Genomic DNA, 25,101 nt, shown 5'->3' on the forward strand with positions numbered 1-25,101 from the left:
AGTTGCAGTGAATTAAACCAATTTGAACTAAGTCCAGTGCCATTATGAGGAACCCCCCAAAAGGGAATGCCACCAAGCTGCCTAAGGAGCAGCAAAGCAGTCCAGGCCAGAAATGTATCCGGATAAAGATTCCATTCCAATTAGCAATGGGATTGGACTGTGAGTGAATGCAGCACCTCCACCTTGGGTGAAATAGGCAGACATCTCAAAAATAAATAAATAAATAAAAATTTAAAAAAAACATTAAAATTCAAGATGGCATATGTTACAGGACAGGGATAGTTCATAAGTAGGAGTTCAGAATTCAGAGGATTTCAGAGCACTAAGGTTTCAAGGGCTCAGGAAAAAACTTCATTGGAAGCTATAGTACTGTGCTTTGAAAGAAGGGAAGGATTTAGATCAGCTCAACGGAATGGCATGGACATTCCAAGTTAAAAGGATGACATAAGCAAAGTCTCAAAGGCAGGACTATACACATGGCTTGTTTAGAGGCCAGCTGAGTAGACAAGGAGTAGGAAGTCTGGTCAAGGAGTAGTGATACAGGATCCTAACATGCTACAATGTTATTAGTAATAAATTTCTTTTAGTCAACTAACGGTTTATTTCAACATAAAGACAGCATTTTGCAAATATTTTCTTTCCTTTCCTTTTCTTTTCTTTTTTTTTTTTTTTTTAATACTTAGCCTTCCTATCTCACCCAGCTAGAAGTGCACCAAGGCCACTCTTGGGATGATCTCATTGCTGACTATTGTGCGAGCTTAAAAAAAGGAATGAAATTTAAGAATATCTCAAAGAACCAAGCAAATTATTCTATAATGATGACCCTGGTCCTTCTAACGTGAACCTGCTCTGCTCCCAAGTTGGGCTAGTTCACTCCCTCCTTAGGTAACCTAGTAGCCCCCCAGCTCCCAGGGCTTCACCCTATCAGTGCCAAACAATATGGACACCAGGCCAACTTAACCTTATTGCTGCTTTGGAGTAAGAGCTCAAGCAATCCACCAGCCTCATCCTCTGAGTAACAGGGATTACGGCTGTGCACCACTATTCTTGGCCAAATATTTTATTCAAAATCATTGGTAAAAGTAAAAATGAGTAAATTAAAAAAATCTACCGCTGTGGAAAACTGAATTTTCTGCTCAGTTTTCACCTTCGATATAAAAGTCTATCTTTCAACAAACCATCCTAATTTAATTCCTATGTATCTTCTGAAGTATGAATTACAGGTCCCAGAATAGGGTATCTAGGTCCTCAGGCAGATGAAATCAACTGCAATACTCACTGTATTGTAGAGTTCTTCTAGTCGGGAGATAGTGAGAAATCGGTGCAGGTTCACTCCGTATTCTATTAAGAGCTTCACAAAATCCACCCAATCCATCACTAAAGCGTCCATCATGGCTTGTTCCAAGGAGCCAGGCTTCAAGGCACAGAGGAGAAAAGAAGCATCAAGAAAGAGAAATATGAGATCTTTCATCTCCAGACCTCCGAGGTCTTACCCAGCTCTAACCATGACACTAAGTAACTAAAAAAAGAAAAAAAGCCACATGGATGAAATCTTGAAACACAGGCATTTTCATAGGGAAATATTATATATAGTTCAAAATGCAATTTAGAGTTTTCCAGTCTGGCTAAAAAATCAAAATATTCTTTTTATCTAAATGAGAATGATGCTTGTCATTTATCTTTGCCCTTAAGGGAGAACTGCACGGTACAGTGGAAAACCACGGCTCTGAAGTCAGAGGGATGTAGACAGAGAATGAGCATGTGATTTCTTTGGTATTGTTGTCTGTCCTTCATTTTCAAAGAGGACCAATAACATCACAGGTAATGTCTTGACTTGTATATGAATTGGATTTAAGTGAGACAGAACTGCACAAAGTCATCAGCCTCACTCTCTCTTCCAGAGTCATTGAAGTCCAGTGGTAAGACAAAAGTCAATACAACTGGAAATGGCCCAGGATGTAGTGGATGACCTAGGCATCTTCAATGCTCCACCAAACTCTAAGCACTCCACAGTGCCTGCTTTAGCCACCTTCATGGCCGTTAGAACAAATTGTTCTCGTTCTCCCATTCCACCAGGGAAAGTCTTCTTATGCTTGGCATAGACGTTCCCTTAACTCACCAACGGGTTTGAGGTCCGTGAGTTATCTTTGGTAAACGAAGAAACTACTTCTACCAATATAGGCCAGCACCTTCTTTGCAACTTACAGTCTTACAAGAGTTACCTCGGTGAAAATCTGGCCTCTTATGTTTACTACCTTTTTGACCTTAGGAAATTGAGTTAACCCTGAGCCTCAGTTTCCTCACCCATAAAAGCAGGGCATTGGACTACCTGACCATTGAGGTCTCTTCCAGATCCATATCTATGATCCTAATGATGAGTTGAGATAAAAAAGTTACATAAAAATCAAGCTTTTACCAAAATGTCACATCTCCTCTGGCTTTTTTTTTATTTTCCTTTTTATTCTTATAAACTTGACAAATATCAACAAACATGAACATTTCCCCATAAAAAGGAAAGCCAGAAAAAGTAGAACACTTATGAAATCTTGAATCTGCACCATGTCTAACTGCGGGGGCAGGGGAGGAAGTGTACAGCATTTAAAATTTAACATGGTCATTCCAATTCTGTCCTGCTTTTCTGTGTCTCCTTCAGAAATTCCTTCAGCTCTCTACTGTCTATTTTAAAAAATTATTTACTGACATTCTTTCCTTTCTTTTCTTCCATTTTATTTTCTCATTATAACTACTCTTCCTCTCCCTCCTACTCGAAGAAAATTAAAGCCTCCCTTTACAATAAATAAGCATAGTTGCACAAAATAAACCCCAACATTGACTATGTCAGAAAAAGAATGCCTCATTTTACCTCTTTAGTCCATCACCTCTCTGCCAAGCACATTTATCAGCAGACATCTGGGTCATGATTGATCATTATGCTGATCAGGGCAGAGATTTTCACAATGGTTTTCCTTTACAATGTTGTTTACATTGTCTAATTTGTTCTCCTAGTTCTGTTCACTTCACTCTGCATCAGTTCATACAAGTCCTCCCAAGCTTCTTTGAATCTGTTCCTTTCATCATTTATTATGACTCCATCATATTCCAGTAAATCCACATGCCAAAATCTATCCAGTCATTCCTCAACCAATGGGCACCCATTTTGTTTCCAGTTATTTGCTACAACAAAAGTACTGTCATAAATATGTATTTTTTATGTGGGTTGTTATCCTCTTTCTTTGATCTTTTTTGGAGCACCCCTATTTTCTAACATAGCATTTCCTTCATTCTTAAGTGAATACTGAAGCTATCTTCTAGTGTCATTGGAAACAAAGACGTTATTAGCAATAAGAAATATTTTCAAAAAACTGGAGTCAAAGATTAACCTCAACAGTCTCATAATGTCATTTTAGTAATAGAACTAAAATATGATCCTCTGACATGTAGGATGGAAGCTGAGAATAGGAAATTGGGGTAGCTAGATGGCACAGTGGATAGAGCACTGACCCTGGAGTCAGGAGGACTTGAGTTCAAATCCAGCCTCAGACACATATCACTTACTAACTGTGTGATTCTGGGCAAGTCACTTAACCCCATTGCCTAGCCAAAAGAAAAAAAAAAGAACAGGAAGTCAGTTGGGCACAAATTTGGGATTGGGGTGGGTGAGACAGGAGTCAGTCAACCAATATGTGTCAAATGCCTTCTCTACACCAGCCGCTGTGCTAAGTTCTGGGGATATTTACCAAAAAAAAAAAAAAAGAGAGAGAGAGAGAAGGGGAAAGCTCTGTATACAGCTACCTTGCTCCCAACTGGGCTAAAAGCATAGATGCTATATGTGACTTAAAGTGAACGAATACTTAATGGTGGTAGCAATTATGCCCTGACCTTTGTCCCTGGCAGCATCCAGGTGTCATCAAAACTATTTTGATATTCTAAAATAACAAGAATGTGCTCTGGTCCATATTATGTCAAAATAGATTCCTTCAATTAAATGAAAGAGAATAGGGGAAAAAAAAAGAAAGTGAAAAGAAAATAAGTACAAAGGAAATTATTAGGTAATTTGAATGAATTGTCAGGAAATGGGAGTAAAACTGAGGAAATGAACACTCAGATAATTTAGATGAATAAAGGCAACATAATGTAATGGAGAGAACTTTGTAATGGAGTCAGGAGCCTGGGTTTGAATACTGGGTCCCCTACTTACTCCCAATATGATCGCAGAACAGTCACAACCTCTCAGCGTCTCACCATCTTCACTTGTAAAATGAAGGGGTTGAACCATTAGCCTACAATTAGGTTCCAAATAGTGGGAATAACAAACCACCCAAGTGGACATATTATTCAAATTCACATTGCATATTTCCATTGGTCTGGAACCAATTACCATTATATTATAACTTCAAATAGTGTAAATTCAAATAAATGCAACCATCTCAAGGATTTCATTCTTCACACTAATCAGGACCTAGTTTTATTTCTGAAGCTTCTTCTGCAACTAAGTCCTATGAATCAATGAAACTCATTAGCATACATATTCCCTATCTGAAGGGGCAGAGCACAACCCCCTTCACAAAGTATAATGTTATGTGGTTCTCCCAGTCCTTCTATAAAGTCTTCACAGAACAGCCATCCAGAATTTCAGAAGTCTTCTTCAGGTTTTCAGTGGCAGACAAATATAGCCCTGAGGCTACTGAATTCCATTCTTATAGCATTTATACTTTTTAGCACACTTCTTAGATCACCTATGTACTTCATTGCTCTTATACCACTTCTTGCAAATAAGACATTATTGGTATTCTTCTGCAGTCTACTTAACTCACTATGGATCTTTCCATTGTTTTTTGGGTTACCTATAATTTTAATCTAAGATTTTGGTGTTCCATGGTTCACAAAGCAACTTGTCAGACTTTTCATAGAATTTCTCTGTTTCTTTATCTTCTGTAACAAAAACTGACACATAATCTGTAATCAACATGACTATGGTTTATTGGCTTAGACTCATTGTGAGCAATGCAAAATAAAGTGGCCAATGTTCCCTTTGAAACTAACTCTTTCAATTTCTTAATTTGCTTGCCTAAGAAAAATATGTCATCCACCTTTCTATTGAGTTGCAACTTCCTGATAAATTCTAGTTTCATTTATAGTAAAAAATTATCTGTCTGGATGTGGTTCACTTCTCCAGTAAGGAATCAACTCACTGGTAACATTGATGAAGAACTCACAATAAGAATACTATACAGTTAAATTAATGTTTGCAAATGGTCTAAGTCCTGTGTGATTCTTAGTTACCCCTGCCCCACTTCGCCAACGCTCAACCACTGTCACTACATAAGCTAAAGGGAGCCGTGTAGGAAAAAGGAACATTTTGCATTTTTAAGTATCTCACAGGTTGATATAGCCAATTTTTTTATTTAAAAACATCAAGCTTTTAATAATGAGCTTCTCCTTATTTAATGAGGCTAGTGTCCAGAGAGAAGACACAGTCTGTCACTGTGCCCATAACTCAAAGCCTTTCCAGCTTGAAAGAACTTGACGGAACGTGGGCACTGCCTTAAGAACTCGGGCTCATTTTCATAGCCCAATGAGGCATCGCCATAGGACTCTTCTGGAAGGGGAAAATCAATACAGTCACCTTCTTAACCATCAGTAAATAGTTATTATGAGTCTACCACATACAATTAAGAACTCTGATCAATATAATAATCAATCATGATTTCAAAGGACCAATGATGAAGAATGTTATCTATGTACTGACAGAGAGGGAATGCAGAATAAGACATATTTTTGATAGGGCCAATATGGTGATTTGTTTGGCTTGACTATGCTCATTTCCTACAAGAGTTTTTGTAATTCTTTTTTTCTTTCAGCAGGGAGAAATGATGGGGAAAAAAATAAATGCTTGATAATTAGAAAAAATAAAATCTAATTTTAAAAAGAGCCTATTATATACAAGGCAGGCTTGTTGGGCACTATGGGGAATACAAAGAACAAAATTATTCAGTTTTGTACTAAAGGCACTTGATAATGGAGAGATAAGGTAAATTCAGGAAACTTCTGTTTTTTACATATGTTCCTAAACACCAGTCATAAAGTAGAGCATATTTTCCCATGAAAACAATGACTCAGGGCAGTGGGGGTGGGAGAGAGGAACAGGGTTATGTTCCTGACTAAGAGATGGCATAAGAACACAAGTGTGAAGCTCACAGGGCACTGCATATGACAGAGCACACCATAGTAATTCAAAAAATACATATAAATGGCACCACATTGACATCAGTCTTTCCCTCAAGGGAAAAGGAGGTAAGGAGGACTACTGGTAATATGGTGCCCCATTGGAAGGAAAAAGAGGACGAACAGTAATGTCATGTCACATTTTTTTTGAGACATTAAGGAGTGATTATACAGATCCTGTGTGCATAACTAGGTAACTTGGTAACCCATCAATAACAGGTATGACTAATAAAAATTTAAAAAAGATACAACCACTATGAATTTCTGTCATCTTTTAGAAATAGAAAAATCACACTCTAAATCCTAAGACTGTTGGAGTTGGAATGGACCTTGGAGAACCTCTAGTCAAATTCCATCATTTTGCAGAGAAAAGAAACTGAAGTGCAAATATGCTAAATAACTTGCCTCCAGGTTATATATCAATGAACAAGCATTTATTAAGCACCTGCTTTGTGCCAGGCACTGGGCTGGGCCATAGGGATACAAAGTCAAAAGTAAAACACTCAAAGAGCTTACATTCAAATGAGTTAACATATGTAAACACTTTGCAAACCTTAAAGCACTTTGTAAATGCTACTTATTATTACTATTATTAATGGAGGAGATAACTACACTTATGTCAAGTGTTCTAAACCTGGGCAAATTTCAGGGGAAGCCTATGAATTTAGAAGAGAAAAAAATTACATATTATTTTCACTCACTTCTAACTAAAATGTAACTTTTCCTTCAATTATGAACATAGGCAAGAAAAAAATCATTATTCTGAGAAGGGGGTCCATAAGCTTCACCAGACTGGCAAAAGAGTCTGTGATACAAGAAAGGTTAAGAATTCCTGACATATAAATATATGTATGCATATATGTACACTTATATATATGCATACATATGTACAAAATACATTCAAGATAAGGCAAGGGAAAGGTACTAACAGATGGGAGGACCTGAAAAAGTCTTTAGGCAGAAGATGGTCCTTAAAATGAACCATGAAAAAAATGAGGAACTTTAAGATGTCAAAGAAAGGAGGGAGAGTGTAAGGAGAACATTCCAGATGTGAGAGATAGCCAATTCAAAGGCAAAAAAAAAAAAAATGGGAGATGGGTGTCATGTAAGAGGAATAGGCAAAGAGAACACTATGTCTGAAATCTGTATAATCTGAATAATCAAACTGAAAAGGTAGGATGGGACTAGGTTGTATAGAGTTTTGAAAGCCAAACAAAAGAAATTTCTATTTGATCCAGAAGATAATTAGGGAGTTAGCTACTGAGTATTATTATATGAGGGAGGCAGAGAAATGGTCAGACCTGCATTTTAGGAGCTTATTGGCAGCAGAGGCAAGACAAGAATCAAAGTTTCATGACTCTTAATCCAATGCTCTTTTCACTTTACAGAAGTCCTGTGAGTATAAATACACTTTAAACATTAATAATACAAAGAATTCCAATATACCATTTAAGTATTTACAATATACACAGACACTTCTATATCATATATTCACCCTATCCACAACTAATCGGTCATAAACATCAAAGGAGTAATTAACAACAATGTTGCTTTAGTTCTCAGAATTCAGAAGGGCTTGGAGTATTTGATGTATATGGATGGTTATCTCTCTTCAAAAAGCTGTCCAATTACACATATACCTATACCAAATTTCTTGCCTTCTCAATGAGGAGGGTTGGGGAGGGAGGGAGAGAATTTGGAACTCAAAATTTTAAAAACAAATGTTGAAAATTGTTTTTAAAGGTAATTGGGGAAAAATACTAAATAAATATTAAAAAAAAATAAATGCTGTCCAAGAAAATCTAAATTGCTCCTTTCTTTTTTCTCCAGAATAATTTCCATGAAATAAGCAGAGTCACTTCATCAAAGGTAGCCTTAAAGGAGAAAAGAAGTCAGGAAAGGCCAGTCTGAAGTGTCAATAGGAGTAGAGTATGTCCATCCACTTTCCTTTGCCTTAATGATGGCAGGGGGAGGGAGGATTGTTCATAAGCTGACCATATGATATCAACTCTTAAAGTTTCTTGTTAGTTTTCAAAACACACTTTGGATGGGGCAAGGGGAAGGAGGACAAGGGAACAGGCATTTAAATGGTGCCTCCTGAGTTCCAGGCACTGTGCTAAGTGCTTCACAAATATTACCTCATTTAATGATTACCTATCCCATTTATTTTGTCTTCCCCATACCTCCCAGAAACACCATTCCCATGTGAACAGACACAAAAAAAGGGAAGAGAATGTAAAGATTTGAAAACATGAAGAATAAGCGTTAATTAAACATAACTGAATGAAACTTTTAATGTAGAAGAGTTTCTAAACATGAAATCAATGCAAAACCTAAAGGATGAGGGCCAACTGAGTGGTACAGGAGTATCATACTTAAATATCCATTTTCCTTTTAGGTGATTCTGTAGTCAATAGTATTTTTTTTACCAAACCTATAATTTCATAGGTATATGGTGCTGTTAATTAGCAACTTTTTTTCTACCAATCAAAAGGGTACTTTCTCTGCAACTTATAGTTGAAGAGAGTTGCCTGGTATACTTGCCCAGGATCGTCCAGCCAGTGAGTGCCAGAAGTAAAATTTGAACCAAGATCTTGCTGACTCTGAGTCATTTCTCTGTTCACTGAGCTACCCTGATCCTCAGAATCATCCATACCATCTATCATCCCATACTTACAACTATGAACACTAAAGATTCTCTACCTGCTCCCCTAATATCGCTACAGAATGACTTAAGTACTGATGAGCTCTTACATCTGACATAATCAGACAAAAATGATCATAGATTTAGAGCTGGAAGGTACCTTTAAGGTCATCTTGTAAAAGACCCTGATTTTAGAGATGAGGAAATGGAGGCCCAGAATAGTTAAATGACCTGCCAGGGTCACCACAAGGAGTAAATGTCTGAGTCAAAATTTGAACCCAAGTCCACTCACCCCAAATCCAAGGAAGGCAAAAATGTTTCCTAAAATCATACCGCTGAGGATACCCAAACCCCAACAGTGAAACTGGTCCCTGGAGCAGTGTTAGAACAGACCTTACTGGAACTCCCTGTGTCTCAAACCCAGGAATGTATCTATGACAAAGCAAGCGACCCTTACAGAGAAAGACACATTACAACCACAGCTTTCAGGAGCAGACATCATTTATCTAAGTGCTGTCCAAAGGTCATCTCTCCATACCCCATGCCCCCTCCTACCACCACATACCTCCCACTCCCCCACACACACCCCACTCCCTGCCTGACCACGAAGTCAGAATAGGCAAAGCTCTTTAGCACCCCTTCCTACAACCCAGGTGGGGAAGAAGACTAGGAAGACAAGAGGGGATCTAGATACTTCAGCAACAGAGATAACAGGGGCTCTCCTGTTAGGGCCCAAATTGACAGACAAAGGAGCTACTTTCACAGTACCTTCCAGTGCTGTCCATAAACAAGAATCTGCTTCTTAGCAATATCCATCCTGTTCCAGGCCATTGCTAGGTTTAATTGTTCCAAGGCTGACAAATTTGTACCTGGGAAGAAAGAAAGAGAATGTGTTGACCTCAACAAACTCTCTATTTTGCACTGGTGGAAAGAGAAAGTGAAAAGAAGTTGTCCATCCCTGGAAAATCTCTGGAAAATGGGTTTAAAACCTGTTCAGAGCCCTTACCTTTAAGCAGGGCTGTCAGGATTGCTAAATCAAGGTCTTGCTGCTCTTCTGAATCAGCATCAAATATGGTGATCTGGAACAAGTTTAAAAAAAAAACAGAATAACATACATTTGGGAGAAATATGAAAGGCAAATTTCTCCTTCAGGCCACCAATAAAGCATTGCTAATTCCTTCAGTAATGTCAAAGACAAAGTTAGGATTAGAAGCTTTCCCTGAAAATATCTTAAGCAGGAAACAGAAAACCATGGCCATTTAAGAAAGAACTAAAGATATGAGTGTGTCATGGAGAAATTGTTGATTAGAGATTTCTTAAGAGGCTACCTCAAAGTTCAGAGACAAATGAGTGTAGTGTTAATTGGACAACAGGTTAGATCATTCTATTCACATGATCTAAAAAAAGTAAAGTTATTTCAAATATCCACTCCCCTTAAAATACCTAAGATAGGTACTAAGTAGTGGACAGACAGAAAATCTTTGTGGCATCAGACACATCTGTTTCCTGCAACACCATTAATGTCTCCTGGAAACAATAGTATGGTATAGTCGAAGTAGCCCTGGGCTTTAAAGTCAAGGGAGAGCTGGCTTTGAATCCTGGCTCCAACACAACTTCATGAACATGAACCTAAGCCTCTGAGCTTCAGTTTCAACATATCCAAACTGGAAACAGTGCTTTGTACTACCTAAAAACAACTTCATAGGGTTTTTGCCTAATAAACTTATGCTACAGGAATGGGAGCCATTATCATTGCTGAAGCTAATGGGAAAGATAAAGATGAACCAATAAAACAGATAAGACTTCTCATAGTGAGGCATGCATTTTTGGACATGGCCAATAGGGGAACTTATTTTACTGGATTATGCATATTTGTTAAAAAAGGGTTTTCTTAGGGGCAGCTAGGTGGTGCAGTGGACAGAGCTCTGGCCTTGGAGTCAGGAAGACCTGAGTTCAAACCCAGTCTCAGACATGACACTTACTAGCTGTGTGACCTTGGGCAAGTCACTTAACCCCTATTGCCTTACCAAAAGGCAAAAAAAAGAGTTTTTCTTTTTTTATTGTTTAATTAAGGAACTGTAAAAGTAGAGATAATAAATGCTTGTAAAAATCAACAAAACTTTTTAAAAGGTTTCTCATTGTGAAAGAATATATCTAATATTGCAGATTTTCCAGATGAAACATATATTGACTACAGCGGCATGGGAAAAGCCCTGAATTGATCTGATTTCAGTCCCAGTTCTCCAATTAACTACCTGTCACAAACTAATTGCCCCTAACGAAGTCACTTAGCAGAGTTCTGCCTCACTCCCATCAAATTGGCAAAGTTGACCAAAAAAAGAAAATGACATATGCTACAGGGACTGTGGGAAAATGGGTACATTAATGCACTGCTGCTGGAGCTGTGAAATGGTCCAGCCATTCTGGAAAGCAATTTGGAACTATGCTCCAAAGCTATTAAACTATGCATACCTTTTGACACAGCAATACTACTGCCAGGTTTATGTACCAGAAAGAGATTTTAAAAAGAGGGAAAAAAATCCATATATGTGTACATATGTATATATACACAAATATATACACACATATATCAAAATATCTATAGCAGTTTTTTTTCCAATAGCAAGGAATTGGAAACTGAAGGAATGTCCATCAAATGAGGAATGAAGTTATGGTATAGGAATATAATGAAATACAATTGTGCTATAAGAAATGAGAAAGTTGGAAAGACTTGCATCAATGGATGCAGAGTGAAATGAGCAGAACGTTGCCAAGACAATCAACTTTGAAACAGACTTTAGAACTCTAACATAATGATCAACCTCAGTCTCAGAGGACTGATAATGAAACATGCTATCCATATGCACAAAAGTGAGGGACTTGGGGTGCACACTGAGAATTACTCTTTTTTGGACCTGGCCAATGGGAGAATGTGTTTTGCTGGACTATACTTGTTTGTAAAAGGAATTTTGTTTTTCTTACTTTCTCAGTGCGGGTGTGGGAGGAAGAAGAAGGTGAATTTTCACTGAAAAAATACAATTTAATTTAAAATAGTAACTTAAATTCTTTGAGCCTGTTTCCTCATCTGTAAAATGAAATATTGATCTAGATTAACTCTAAGAATTCTCTAATTATAGTTATACCAATTCCATGCATGTGATGAACTTCAGATATGCATGAATATACTCAACTCTTAAATATTCAGGATCTCATTACCAAATTCATGTATTGAATACATCTAATATTTCAGATTTTCCTGTTGGAAAATATGCAGATTACATAAGCATGGGGGAAAGCCTTGTAATAGACATCATTTCAATCCTAGAAAATTTTCTAATAAATTTTTCTACTTCCTAGGATCTCAAGCAAATGTTTCATGATAGAAGTATTAAAATTGCTGGATAAAATGAGATGTGAATAACTAGGAGATTTCAAGTTCTACCTAACTCAGGCCCCCCATTAGCCAAGTATTAGAGGACAAAGACAGGTCTTTTGCCTCTCTTTGTATCTCCAACATTTGGCACAGTGCCTGGCACCCAGTAGGTGCTCAAGTGGTTACTATTAGGCTGTATTACTGCTCCTGTCTGAAATCTACCCTGCTGCCATGCAACAGATGAAGCAATAGCATATCGTACTGTCTTTAGGATAAAGATACTTTAGGATGCTCTCTTGAAGTTGCTCTCCTCTTGGCTCTCATAACAGGTCTTGGTATTAAAATGTATAACTAAAACCCTCTCTTCTTTGCATAAGTGGGGGATGAAGGATGTGGAACTTTGCATAGACTCTTAGCAGTTAATATGTTAGTTGAATTTGCTTAACTTTTTCCCTCTCTTTTTATTTTTAACTACAAAGGATGTGCCCTTGGGGAGCATATATAAAAATAAAAGATACCAGTAAAAATTTAAATAAATTTTTAAATGAATAAATGTATGGCTGATATAGGCAAGTTAAGTCACTTATTAGCCTACTAAATTATCTTTTAATTCCTTATGTAAGTACAAGTTCTGTCCCAAAAACAGAAAATAAGCACTTTGAGGATAAGAACTGTTTCCTTCTTTTGCTTTTTGCATCCTCAGCACCTAGCAGTGCCACGCACAAAATGGATGCTTAATTGATGTCAAATTGAATGGAATGGTTGAATTCATATTTGCCTGAATGATTGATGATCAGTTGGATTTGAAACCAGCAGTATAAAGGGGACAGGAAAGGAATAGAAAGTCAAACTGTATAGAATAAGCAACTATAATTAAAAAAAAAACTGAAAACTGAATGTTGGAGGGGGATTAAAAAAAAAGATACATATTCATTAAAGCCAAGAGTTTCAGGCTTCTAAAAAAAAAAAAAGCAGGTCCATCAATCATACTCACAGATTCTCTATGCTCCATACACTCCAACAAAATTTTTAAAAGGTGATTGGACTGTTTAGGACCAAAATTGAAAGTGCTTTGAATCATATGAATGATTTCTTCCTTCACCAAAGGGTGGAGTTCCCTGGGAGAAAGACAAATGGACATAATTTGACACAGTACAGAGAAAGAAGTAATCAGAAAGATAAGAAATATAACTAAGAATGGCACTGTTAGTACCTAACTTCTGAGACTCTAAGTATGCCAGGGACAAAATAAATCCACAGGTTGAGGTAAGTATGATACAAGTTCAAAGAGGGCACAGGGTACCCAGACCTTGAGAATATGTCATTAAAAAATTCTCTAGAAAAGCATTGGACAAAGTAGGAGCAAGGTTAAAAGGGAGGCCAAAAGAAGAAGCTGATACTTTCATAATTTTTTTTTTAGGCAATTAGGGTTAAGTGACTTGCCCAGGGTCACACAGCTAGTAAGTGTCAAGTGTTTGGTTTGAGGTCAGATTTGAACTCAGGTCCTCCTGACTCAGGGCAGGTGCTCTATCTACTGTGCCACCTCGCTGCCCCGATACCTTTCATTTCAGATCTGGAGCTCTGGCTTTGTTCACCTGGAGCCTGGTTTTAAAAGAACAGCAAACTTTCTATACTTCTAGCATCGGCAGAATACCTCGCTAAATTTAATGGTGGGCAAATCAAAGCTACCTATTTATCTGAAGAATGTGAAATGGGAGAGGATACACACTCCATTTAGCCAAAACGGATAAATATGGCCTATAATTCTCAACACAGGAGTTTAGGAAAGAGGGGGAAAACCAATTTCTTCTCTTTGTTATTTCCACGCACTCCCACATCCTAAATCCTACTTTTTTATGCCTGCAATGGCCATTCTGGCATCAACTAAAATACAAAAGCGCTTCAGAATGAAACTGTCAGTACTCCCATTAGTATCAATCTCCCATCTTCCTTATTTAGGACATACTCTGCCACTTAATACCTGTGTGACCTTGAGTAAGTCACTTCTCTGGACCTAAGTTTCTTCATCTGTAAAATGAGAGGCTTAGACTAGCTGACCTCTAAGATCTCTTCTTGCTCTATCATTCTGTGCTTTCTTTTATCCTAGTTTATATAAATGTCTTTCCTGCCTAATTCATTCAGTGTGCTTAATAACCCTGGCACATGAGCAGACATCAAACTCACCCTTCATCAGCTGTGTGTTTGTAAGTGAAGGCCAAGACATCAGCAGCTCTGCCTGTACCCTCACAGACCACCACGGGAACTGGGGAGCTTACTCTGACAAACTCCCACACCATGAGAATCACATTAGGGCCTCCTTCCACCACCAGACCCACCACTGGTACACCTTGGCCCATTCCTGTTTCAGAACACAGAAAACCAAACTATTATCCAAGGTTCTCAACCAAAGGACAGAATTTATTTCCTGAAAGACAGTCAATCTGTTTTTCACCTATTCATCACACTGTATAGACAAGGTATTTCAAGATCAAGCAGGATGTCTTTGAAGTTAAAACAACATATGTCAGAGGCCTCAGAGTGAAATATATCTTCTAAAAAGCTAAACAAAAAGAAAAAGAAAAAAAAAAGGAAATTGAAAAATATATTCAAATTCTATTTTGTATACTATACTGATTTCTTTAGAGCCCAAGAATTCAAAGGTCTGGTCATTGTTTTCAAGGACTACAGTTCACATCTATTTACTATTTTAAAAGAGCAGCACTAATAAAGAATTTATTATTTCCTAATATTACAAAATTACAAAGAAAATTGTATTATTTCTGCATTTTTGGTTACCAAGACATGGCACAGCTGATTGTTAGTGAATGATAAGTTTGAGAAAATTTCTTCCTCTGTTTTTTTAAGGTCTTTATTATAGAGGTGGAATGGTACAGTGGATAGAGTGCTGGGCTAAGAGTCAGAAAAATTTGAGTTCAAATCCCAATCTAATACTCACTAGCTGTGGGACCATAGGCAAACCACTTAAATTCTCTGTTTCTCAGACAACTCTCTAGGATTAATCTATTAAGCAATAATTAATTATGTACTTAAAAATTTAAATACCTTTTTTTAATATCAGTAGTTTTTTCAAACCAAGAAGTCAAAAAATAATGACTTTTTTTTCCATATGCCTTCAACACTTGTATCCAGAAATTCTAAGTTAAAGAATTTTTATGATTATGATATATTGTTATATAATCTACACCCTTTGTGAATTTAATTCTATTTTTAAAATTTGTACATGTTAATTTGATGTTCCCTTTTATTACACATACTCAGCACTTATATAAAAAATGGCAAACTTAATTTCTTCTTTTTTTAAAAAAATCCTAGAGTTGAGTCTTTTCATTGCCCTCCCCCCTATCATTCTCCTCCTTCAAAATGAAGGAGATTTCCCTAGTTTGGTATCAGGGACTGTTTCATTTTAATCTTTGTAGCCTCAGCACCTGGAACAGTGCCTAGCACAGAGTAAACATTTCAAAAATGCTTGTTGAATTAACGAATGAATAAATGAATATCAAAACATTATTCAGATGTTGAAGCGAATTGGGCTTTTCAAATTATTCAGGCTTATTTTATATGGTGACATAATGAATGATTTAAATATTCTGAACAATTAGATCGAGACAGATGCTGCCAAAACACTGTCATATATAATCTGAAGCGTTAACTCCTTCACGACAAACTCTCTAAGACCACTGCCCTAGAGATACTATGGTCAATAAAGTAGAATTCTTTGCATATTCTATCAGCTATTTCCATACTGCTGCATCACCAGCAGAACATTTTCTAAATTTTCCAAATTCTATCACTATAGAGCTTTTTATTTCAAAATAGGAACCAGATACTTTTACTATAACTATTATCATATTCATAAAGACATGGAACTGTTGTATTTGTAACTGTAATTTTTAACATCATACTCCCCAAAGAGAGACAAATCATCTCATAAATGTGTTACGTTATCAAAACCTGAGAACATTGCTATTTGCGTTTTTATGTGGCAGAAAAAATTAAATACCTCTAAAGAGAAACACATTTATTTTTGCTTTCTTCAAAGTATCCTGCCAATACTGTGGACATCAGTTTGCATCCATCATAGGCATTTTTTTCCGAGGGATTGATTTCTGAAGTGTCATGGTAAAGTGAACCCATGCGTCACTGGAGAGATCATGCTATCAAATAAAAGTCTCCTGCTACACTGGTAAAGACACAAGAGAGAAACCATTCCTGTTTGGGGAGACTCAGATTGTGGAAAGGCTGTTTTTTTGTTTTGTTTTGTTCTTAACAACTATAATCCATGCCTTTAAATTTGAAACTGTCAGCACATCCTTTTGGAAAATAAACTAACTAAGCTATACTGGCTATGTTCCAAACAGTTGAACCTAGTAACCTCTACAGCAGTTTAATTTTTTTTTTTTTAGCAATTTCATTATTTGTATTAGGTCTGAATACAAAATGGTCTATTCAATTTCTTTCTTCAAATCCAAGGCATGATGAAGAATTCATATTTGCTTGACTGAAAAACAATGGAGGGAGCAACACAAATGAGGAGGTTTCATCCTATCATTAATGGATGAATGAATAGTTGGTGTAGCATTCCCATTACGTCTACTTTAGAGCAAAAAAAGACAATATGATAGCATGTTTGCACAGTGTGCTTTGCCCTTTAAGTAAGAAGACCAGCCTTGTGTTCTGAGTAATGCTTGTGCCACATTTTTTTTTTAAAAATGTCCTTGGAACCACTAATTTTTAATGTACAATACGATCAACTCCACCAACAAAAAAAGGAACAGCACCCTGAAGATGACCTTGAATCTAGGTGTTGTTCTACACCCACTATACCACACTGCCTTAAATTTTGTTTTTAATGGGAATCGTAAACTAAAATTAATTGATTTACAAAATAAAATCTTAGAAGTTTTAAAGTCCTTGAAAGAAACATCTCTATCTGTGACTATATAGGACATACAAATCCAAGGGGACTTCATAGGAAATTACAGAATTATACCACTAAGCCTGGAAGACCACTAGAGAGTCTAGCCAAACAATCAATCAACAAGTAAGCAATTTATTAAGGACCTACTATATGTCAGGTATTGTATTAAGCCTAGGGGGTTTCAAGTGAAAAATAAAAGTCCCTGCCCTGAAAGAGGTTCGGTGGGGGGCATGGAGTGGGTCACAACATGTACACATATTTTGTCGTTGTTTTTGTTTAGTGGTTAACTCTGACCCCTTTTGGTGTTTTCTTGGCAAAGATACTGGAGTGGTTTGCCATTTTCTTCTCCAGCTCATTGTACAGATGAGGAAACTGAGGCAAACAGGATTGAGTGACTTGCCCTGGGTCACCCAGCTAACAAGTGTCTAAGGCCAAATTTGAACTCAGGAAGATGAGTCTTCTTGACTCTCTATTCACTGGGCTACCTAGCTGAATACAGAATGATTTGGTGAAACAGGCACAAACAGCTATGGGGAATCTGACATATTCCAAAAGGGTAGCCTCAGTCAAAATATCTAAGTAGGTTAAATTTATCTTAAGAACCACAGTTTTGTACTTTTTTTCTCCTAGTGGGTTCCTCTCTTCTCTTTCATCCCCACCACTGTGGACATTCTGGGGACTTTTGTCTCCCTTGTGTAATCAAAGCCTACCTCTCAGCTCCTTCATTCATCCTATGGTATTAATGATTTACTCATTACTTTTCTAAGGACATGGGAGGTGGGGGCTGGTTTGTTTTGCTTTTTGTAGAGAACTATGATTTCATTGGTGAAGTCAACTACTGGTATGGAAACACACTCAACTAACTAAATAACTAAGCAACTGTTTCACAACTTAAAGCATTAGAGAGTTGCCTGGTGATACAACTACTGTGTGTCAGAGGCAGGACCTAAACCTAGCTCTTCCTGTTCTATATCCACTATAGTACACTGCCTTAAATCCAGTTTTTTTTTGTTTTTTAAGCAATTGGGGTTAAGTGACTTGCCCAGGGTCACACAGCTAGTAAGTGTCAAGTGTTTGATCTGAGGCTGGATTTGAACTCAGGTCCTCCTGATTTCAGGGCCGGTGCTGTAGCCACTGCACCACCTAGCTGCCCCACATTCAGTTTTTAATAGGAATCAAAAATTAAAATTAAAGAAATTTCAAGCATCTGCCAATAGTCCAGAAGAATGTATGATCTTCTTTCGAGGAGTACCTCTTGGTAACTCTTATATTTCTCTGGTAAAACCTCTTCTGTATCCATAACAACATAATTATTAACAACAACTAGTATTTATATAGGGCATTAAGGTTTGCAAAGAACTTTACAAATATTGCCTTTTTTCTTAATCCTCTCAATTCTTGGAGGTAAGTACTATTATTATCCCCATTTTACATATGAGGAAACTGAGGCAGTCAGAGGTTAAGTTACTTGCCCAGGACCACACATCTAATATCTGAAGTCCTATTTGAACTCACATCTTCTTGACTCTGGGTCCAGTGTTCTATCCATCATGCCACCTAGCTGCATGTTTCATGGGCTATAGAGGAACAAAGGACCAAGCTCCTCCCCTAAATTTAAAAGCTTCACTCCCACTGCCACCACCTTAATTAAGACACATTATTATTTCATTGCTAGATTACTACAATAGCCTCTTAACTGATCTCCTCGGTTCCAAGATCTCGTTCAATCCACCTACATCCTGGAATGCTCTTCCTAAAACACTATTTTGATCATTCTATTCCCCTACTCAAAAATCTTCAATGGCTCCCCAATTCTTTCACTACTAGGGGATCAAGAACTTCCATATTCTATCACCATCCTTATCTCTCTAAACTTTTATAGACTTACCACATAATTTAACATTTAGCTAGGTCCCAAGGCATAGTTATATAAGTTATGACAACTGTTCCCAATGCAATGGAAATACTCAGGACAAATTTGAATAATGTGACCACTTCAAGGGGAATTCATTATTCCCACTAATACATTCTATCTCATTCTGTTCATTGTGATTGAATGTATGTTTGTTTTGTTCCTTTTTCTTCCTATTTACTACAGACAGGTGGTGGTACAGCAGACAGAGTGCTTGGTCTGGAAATAAAGAAGACTTGAATCTGGATTCTACCTCAGACATATAGTAGTCATATAAACATGAGCAAGTTGTTTAATTTCTCTTAGCCTCAGTTTCCTCATATGAAAAATGAGAGAGTTAGGCTAGATACCTCTAAGTTTTTTTTTCCAATAAGTGCCACTGTGCCTAGTACAGTGCCTTCTTTGCTCATACTAGACATTCTATAAATACTTCTTTACTGACAGCCAAATAGTACTTACGGGAATGTATTTTTTGCAATGACAGGTATTTTTCTAGGTTCCTCCTCAGCCTCATTTCATTTCCATATTTCCCCACAGTACCATCATCTGACAGAATGAAATATGAGTGCATGCTGTTGAGGGTGGTCAGCTTGCTAAGGGGATTGCCCAGAGTCTGGTACATGCAGACTACCTGAGTGATCAAAGGGAGCAAAAAGCAATCAAAAATGAGAACAAAGGTCCAAGTCCTGAGTTTGAAAATCATAAAGTTGTAAAGTGAATGAGTCCCAGTGAATCCCAATACCAAATGAACCTGATACTAAGGTCTCAGATGTACACAAAGCAAGAGGATACACAACTCTTTAAGACCATCAACTGAAGAAAAGATACAAATCCACACTGGTAGAAGTTCCTTAGAGTTGGAAAGAATTCCTTTAAGGAGGAAAACTACAAGGTCCAGTTAAAAGAAAATGAAAAACGTATGTAAAATATGGAAATCTGGGTACTTTTAACTGAAGATTCTTATTTTACTAGAATAATAAAAATAATAACAACAATAGTAACAATAATGATAATAATAGGAGCATCACAGCATGGTAGATGGAGTGCTGGGCTTGGACTCAAGAAGACATAAAATACTGTACCTTGAGGTTAAGGGTTAGTTTTGAATGAATAAATGAATGAGCAATTATTAAGCACATACTGTATGTAAAGCACTACACGTAGAAAAGTTGGACAGTCTCTACTCTCCAGGAATTCATATTCTCACAGGATCACAAAGTTAAGTATTAGAGGCAGGTTCTTATCTTCTAGAACCCAAGCTCAACAATTCTTTCTATCCCCAGTGCTTCACTTGATACCTGACATATAGTAAATGCTTAATAAGTGCTTGCTGCCTGTTGACTTGACCTTGGGCAAGTCCCTTGCTCTCTAGGGTGCCTCAAGCTATTCTACAGAACTTATCTACTGGAGTCATAGAGCTCATAGATTCAGTTACCTACATTTAAGAAATCACAACTCCTAGTGATGCTTAGTAATGAAAATAACTCTGCTAATTAAATCGCAGTGTCTCCAACCAATCAATATCTCAAGTCAGAAGGATGATCATAAACAAATGAAATAGCAATTCGCCCTATAGAAAGCATCAACATCATCTTCTTCAATAATTCTAGATAAGAATCCATGGTTTTTTCAGATGTGGAAATACTTTTCACCAGTACACATCACTCCAGTCCTTTCTAGTCCTTTTATACACTGGAAGTAGTTTACACTGGGCCTCTCCTTTCTAGATGACTAGATGACTCCTCCTAGAACTTCTGTTTAAGGAGATCACTAGGCCCAACATGTCTTCATTCCAGTGACTTTCTCTACCATGACATCTTCCCCTGTTCAGCTTCCTCTTTTGTGACACCTTCTCCCCTTGAAGTCAAGAACTGTCTCTCTTTCTGTTTGTATTTGTTTTTAAGTGCTTAATAAATGCTTGTTGATTGAGTGAGTGAACTATATAATGTCTCATTCAATACCAGCTCTATCTTAGTGAATGGAGTGCTCCAATTAGAATCTGGAGGGTCTCAGTTCAAATTCTATCTTTAGTGCTTGCTAGCTGACCTATTATGGGCAAGACACTTTACCATTCTAAGCCTTAGTTTCCTTATCTGCAAGATGGAGACAATCATATCTGCAATATTCACTCCACAGGGTTGTTATATCTATGTCATTAGACTAAGACTCAAATGAGTTAACAGATATAAAGGACTTTGAAAATCTTAAAGTAGTTATAAATGTTATAAATGTCAATTATTGGTAATAGCGGTGGTGGTGTTGGTAATAGCAGTAGTAGTAATAGTAGTAGAAGTAGTAGTAGTAGTAGTAGCAGTAGTAGGTAGTAGTAGTAGTAATAGAAGGAGATGATGACAGTGATGATGATGATGATAATGATGATGCTACTCTTTATGAGCAGTTATTGCTGAACTTTCTGCTGATGAGTCCCTCAAACACCAACAAACATTTATTATGAGCCTACTATGCATACAACTCTAAGCTAAACTACTTCAGCAACTGCCAAAAGAATTACTTAGAGTTTGATAAAAATTAATCATCTGAAAGAACTGAAGAAATTGGAACCACTCTAGTGATTATTTGTTTTCAGGTCAATATTTCCCTTTATGTAAGATTAAACACTTCAAGGAACACTCAGACATAAGAACTCAATAGGAGTCCTACAACACATTTTTAGAAGTGTGATATCCTAACAGTCTATAAGAAGAGTCCTTTTGTTAAGAACACAACTACTGCTATCTTGTCAGTAGAAAACTATTTGACGATTACTCTTCACAATCAAAATCATAACAATTCACTAGCAAGAAAGCTTCCCTCTTAAGAAAGGAAAAGGAGATTTCTTCATTCTATCACCATTAAAAACAAGAAAAAGTATTAACTTTTTTAAAGGCTTATTTTACTCACATCTTTTCCAATAAGATCTCTCTGGTTCTCAATAATTCCCCAAGGAGGGATTCCAACTGTCCAGATTTTTCTGAGGCATTGAGAGGAATGTGCTCTGAGGGCATCCCCAACATGCTTGGAGACTCCTACAAATATTCAATTCAAAGGTCAAACATTAGGTCCTGCTAATTCTCATTGTGCCCTTTTACCTGCCCAATTCCCTTTAGACTTTTATATAGAACATGGTGGCTTGAAGAGAGGAGGAAAGTGAGAATATGCATTGTTCCCCTTGCAAGCAGATGTTTTAAGTAGGTGGCCCTTAACACCTGTAATTTCTCCCAACTGATCAATCAACATTTATAAAGCACCTACCATGTGCGGGCATTGTGCTAAGTACCAGGGATACAAAAAGAGACAAAAGACAGTCCCTGCTCTCAAGTAGCTCACAATCTAATCCCAGTGCTTCCCCTCATCCCTTTCAAGGTTCTTTTCTTTTTATGAAGTGAGTTTCTTCTCCTTATCCCATCCCTCCTTCAAAGCCTACTTTGTCTTGGCATCACCTTCCTCACTGGACACCCAATCTACACACTCACAATATTCTTCCTCTGTCCTTTGCTTACCTTAACTCTCTCATGTCATATCCCCACTTTCATGTCATATCCCCACTAGAATCCATTAGATCCCCTCATTATACAGCTAAGTTTCCTTTCCTGAGGCCCACAAAGGTTAAGTGACTTCACCAATGTCACACATTTAGTAATTGTCTGAGGGAGAATTTGAATCCAGGTTTTTCTGACTTCAAATCCAGCATCCTATCTGCTACACCATTTCCCTTTCTCAAGGGAAAACCATTATAGGTGTGCCCTTCCTATATCGTCTTTTCATACATTGGTCTTCTCTTCATTCCTCTACTCCCAATCCCCTATTTCAAATAAAATTTGTATAGAAACATACTACTTTATGTGAGATAATTTTTCCCATTCCTCCTCTCCCAGTGCATCTCTCTTTCTCACCCCTTCATTTTATTTTTTTAAATCATGCCATCATAGTCAACTCACACCCATGCCCTCTGTCTAAGGATCCTCTTTCTAACTGCCCTAATAATGATAAAGTTCTTAGGAATTACAGCTACCATATTCCAACACAGGTATGTTAATGGTTTAACATTACTGAATAACTTATGATTTCTCTTTTCTGTTTGTTTACCTTTTTATGCCTCTCTTGAGTCTTGTATTTGAAAGTCAAATTTTCTGTTCAGCTCTGGTTTTTTCATCAGAATGCTTGAAAATCCTCTAATTAAATGTCCATTCCCCACCCCCCACAGATTATACCCAGTTTTGCTAGGTAAGTTACTCTTGGTTATAATCCTAGCTCCTTTGCCTTTCAGAATATCATATTCCAAGCCCTCCAGTCTTTTAATGTGGAAGCTATTAAGTCTTGTGCAAGCCTGACTATGGCTCCATAATATTTGAATTATCTCTTTCTGTTTGCTTACAATATTTTCTCCTTGTCCTGGGGGGCTTTGGAATTTGGCTATAATGTTCTCTAGGGGTTTTCACTTTAGGATCACTTTTAGGAGGTTATCATTAGATTCTTTCGATTTCTATTTTACCCTCTGGATCTAGCATATCAAAGCAGTTTTCCTTGGTAATTTCTAGAAATGTAATGTCTAGGATCTCTTTTATTATCATAGCTTTCAAGTAGTCCAATAATTCTTAAATTATTTCTCCTCAATCTATTTTCCAGGAGAGTTGTTTTTCCAAAAAAAATTTCAAATTTTTTTTAATATTTTTTATTTCATTTTGCTGTTTCTTGATGTCTCATGGAGTCATTAGTTTCCATATGCCCAATTCTAATTTTGAAGGAATTATTTTCATCAGTGAACTTTTATACCTCTTCTTCTGTTTAGCCAATTCTTTTTACAGAGCTATTTTCTTCAGTAAATTTTTGTACCTCTTTTAGCATTTGGCCAATTATGTTTTGCAAGGAGAGAATAGAATAAATGGGGGGCAGGATAGGATGGAGGGAAATATAGGTAGTCTTTCACAACATGACTATTATGGAAATGTTTTGCATGACTACACATGTGTAACTTATATTGAATTGCTTGCCTTCTCAATGAGGGAGGGTGAGGAAGGAGGGAGAGAATTTGGAGCTCAAAGTTTTAAAAAGGAATGTCAAAAATTGTTTTTATATGCAACTGGGAAATAAGATATACAGGCAATGGGGTATAGAAATCTATCCTGCCCTACAGGAAAATGGAAGGGGAAAGGGATAAGAGAAGAGGAGGGAGGTGACAGAAGGGAGGGCAGATTGGGGGAAGAGGTATTCAGAATGCACACCATCTGGGGGTTGGGGGAGGGGAGAGATGGGGAGAAAAAATAGAACTCAAAATCTTGTGGAAATGAGTGTTGAAAACTAAAAATAAACAAATTAACTAGTAAAAAAAAATTGTTTCTTGATCTTCCCTGTCACCATAATAACTCTTTATGATCAAGTTCTTTGTTGTTGTTCTTTGCTCCTTTTTTTCCAGTCTATTTCTTGACTTTTAACTTTTTATTAAAGCTGAACTCTACTCCCAGAGTGGAGGGGACAATGTCTTCAGGTTTTTCATTCTTCTGTTTTCAGAGCTACTTCTGGGGGTCTGTAAATTTTTAATGCTTCCAAGGTGCTATGATCTAAGGAGGGGTGTGGTCCCTGCTCTCTTGGCCTGTGTTCTGGTCTTTATCCAGGAAGGAAACTTGTTCCCCTATTACCTCAAGTCTAGCCCTGGAACTTGGCCCTGGAACTTGGCCCTGGAACTTGGCCCTGGAACTGTGACTATGCCTCCTGGTATCCTGCCACCACAATCACTAGTGCTCCTTTCTGCCTTGGAATTGAGACCAAGAACATGACTCCCTTGTAAGGGATCACAAGCATTCTTTTCCACCCTCAAACTGTCACCAGGATCCCTGTTTTCCTTCACCCACAAGCTAGTGTTCCTCTTCACTCTAGGACTGTGGCCTGAAACTGTGTATGGGCAATGCAACAGAGTCCTAAACCCAGTGCCAACAGAGGGTCCCCCATAATCTCTTTCTCATCAGTTGTCTGAGTCCTTTCCCATCTGTGGGCTGAGAGCTCCTAAAGCT

General features: G+C 37.3%; 1 protein-coding gene across 1 annotated transcript in view; it reads right to left on the reverse strand.

Annotated features, from left to right (window-relative positions):
• Positions 1-14,422: 14,422 nt before the first annotated feature.
• Positions 14,423-25,101, reverse strand: part of LOC114052128 (transient receptor potential cation channel subfamily M member 6-like) — a 65,998-nt gene continuing 55,319 nt past the window's right edge. Inside the window, exons 5-7 of the mRNA XM_027874627.1 lie at positions 21,995-22,119; positions 19,553-19,724; positions 14,423-14,601 (exon numbers count right to left, since the gene is read on the reverse strand). Coding sequence (XP_027730428.1) covers positions 14,423-14,601; positions 19,553-19,724; positions 21,995-22,119 — 476 coding nt within the window. The remainder of the gene's footprint in view (positions 14,602-19,552; positions 19,725-21,994; positions 22,120-25,101) is intronic.

This window comes from Vombatus ursinus, unplaced genomic scaffold (assembly GCF_900497805.2).
Source record: "Vombatus ursinus unplaced genomic scaffold, bare-nosed wombat genome assembly UNPS02014807.1, whole genome shotgun sequence".
Classification (NCBI taxonomy): Eukaryota; Metazoa; Chordata; class Mammalia; order Diprotodontia; family Vombatidae; genus Vombatus; species Vombatus ursinus.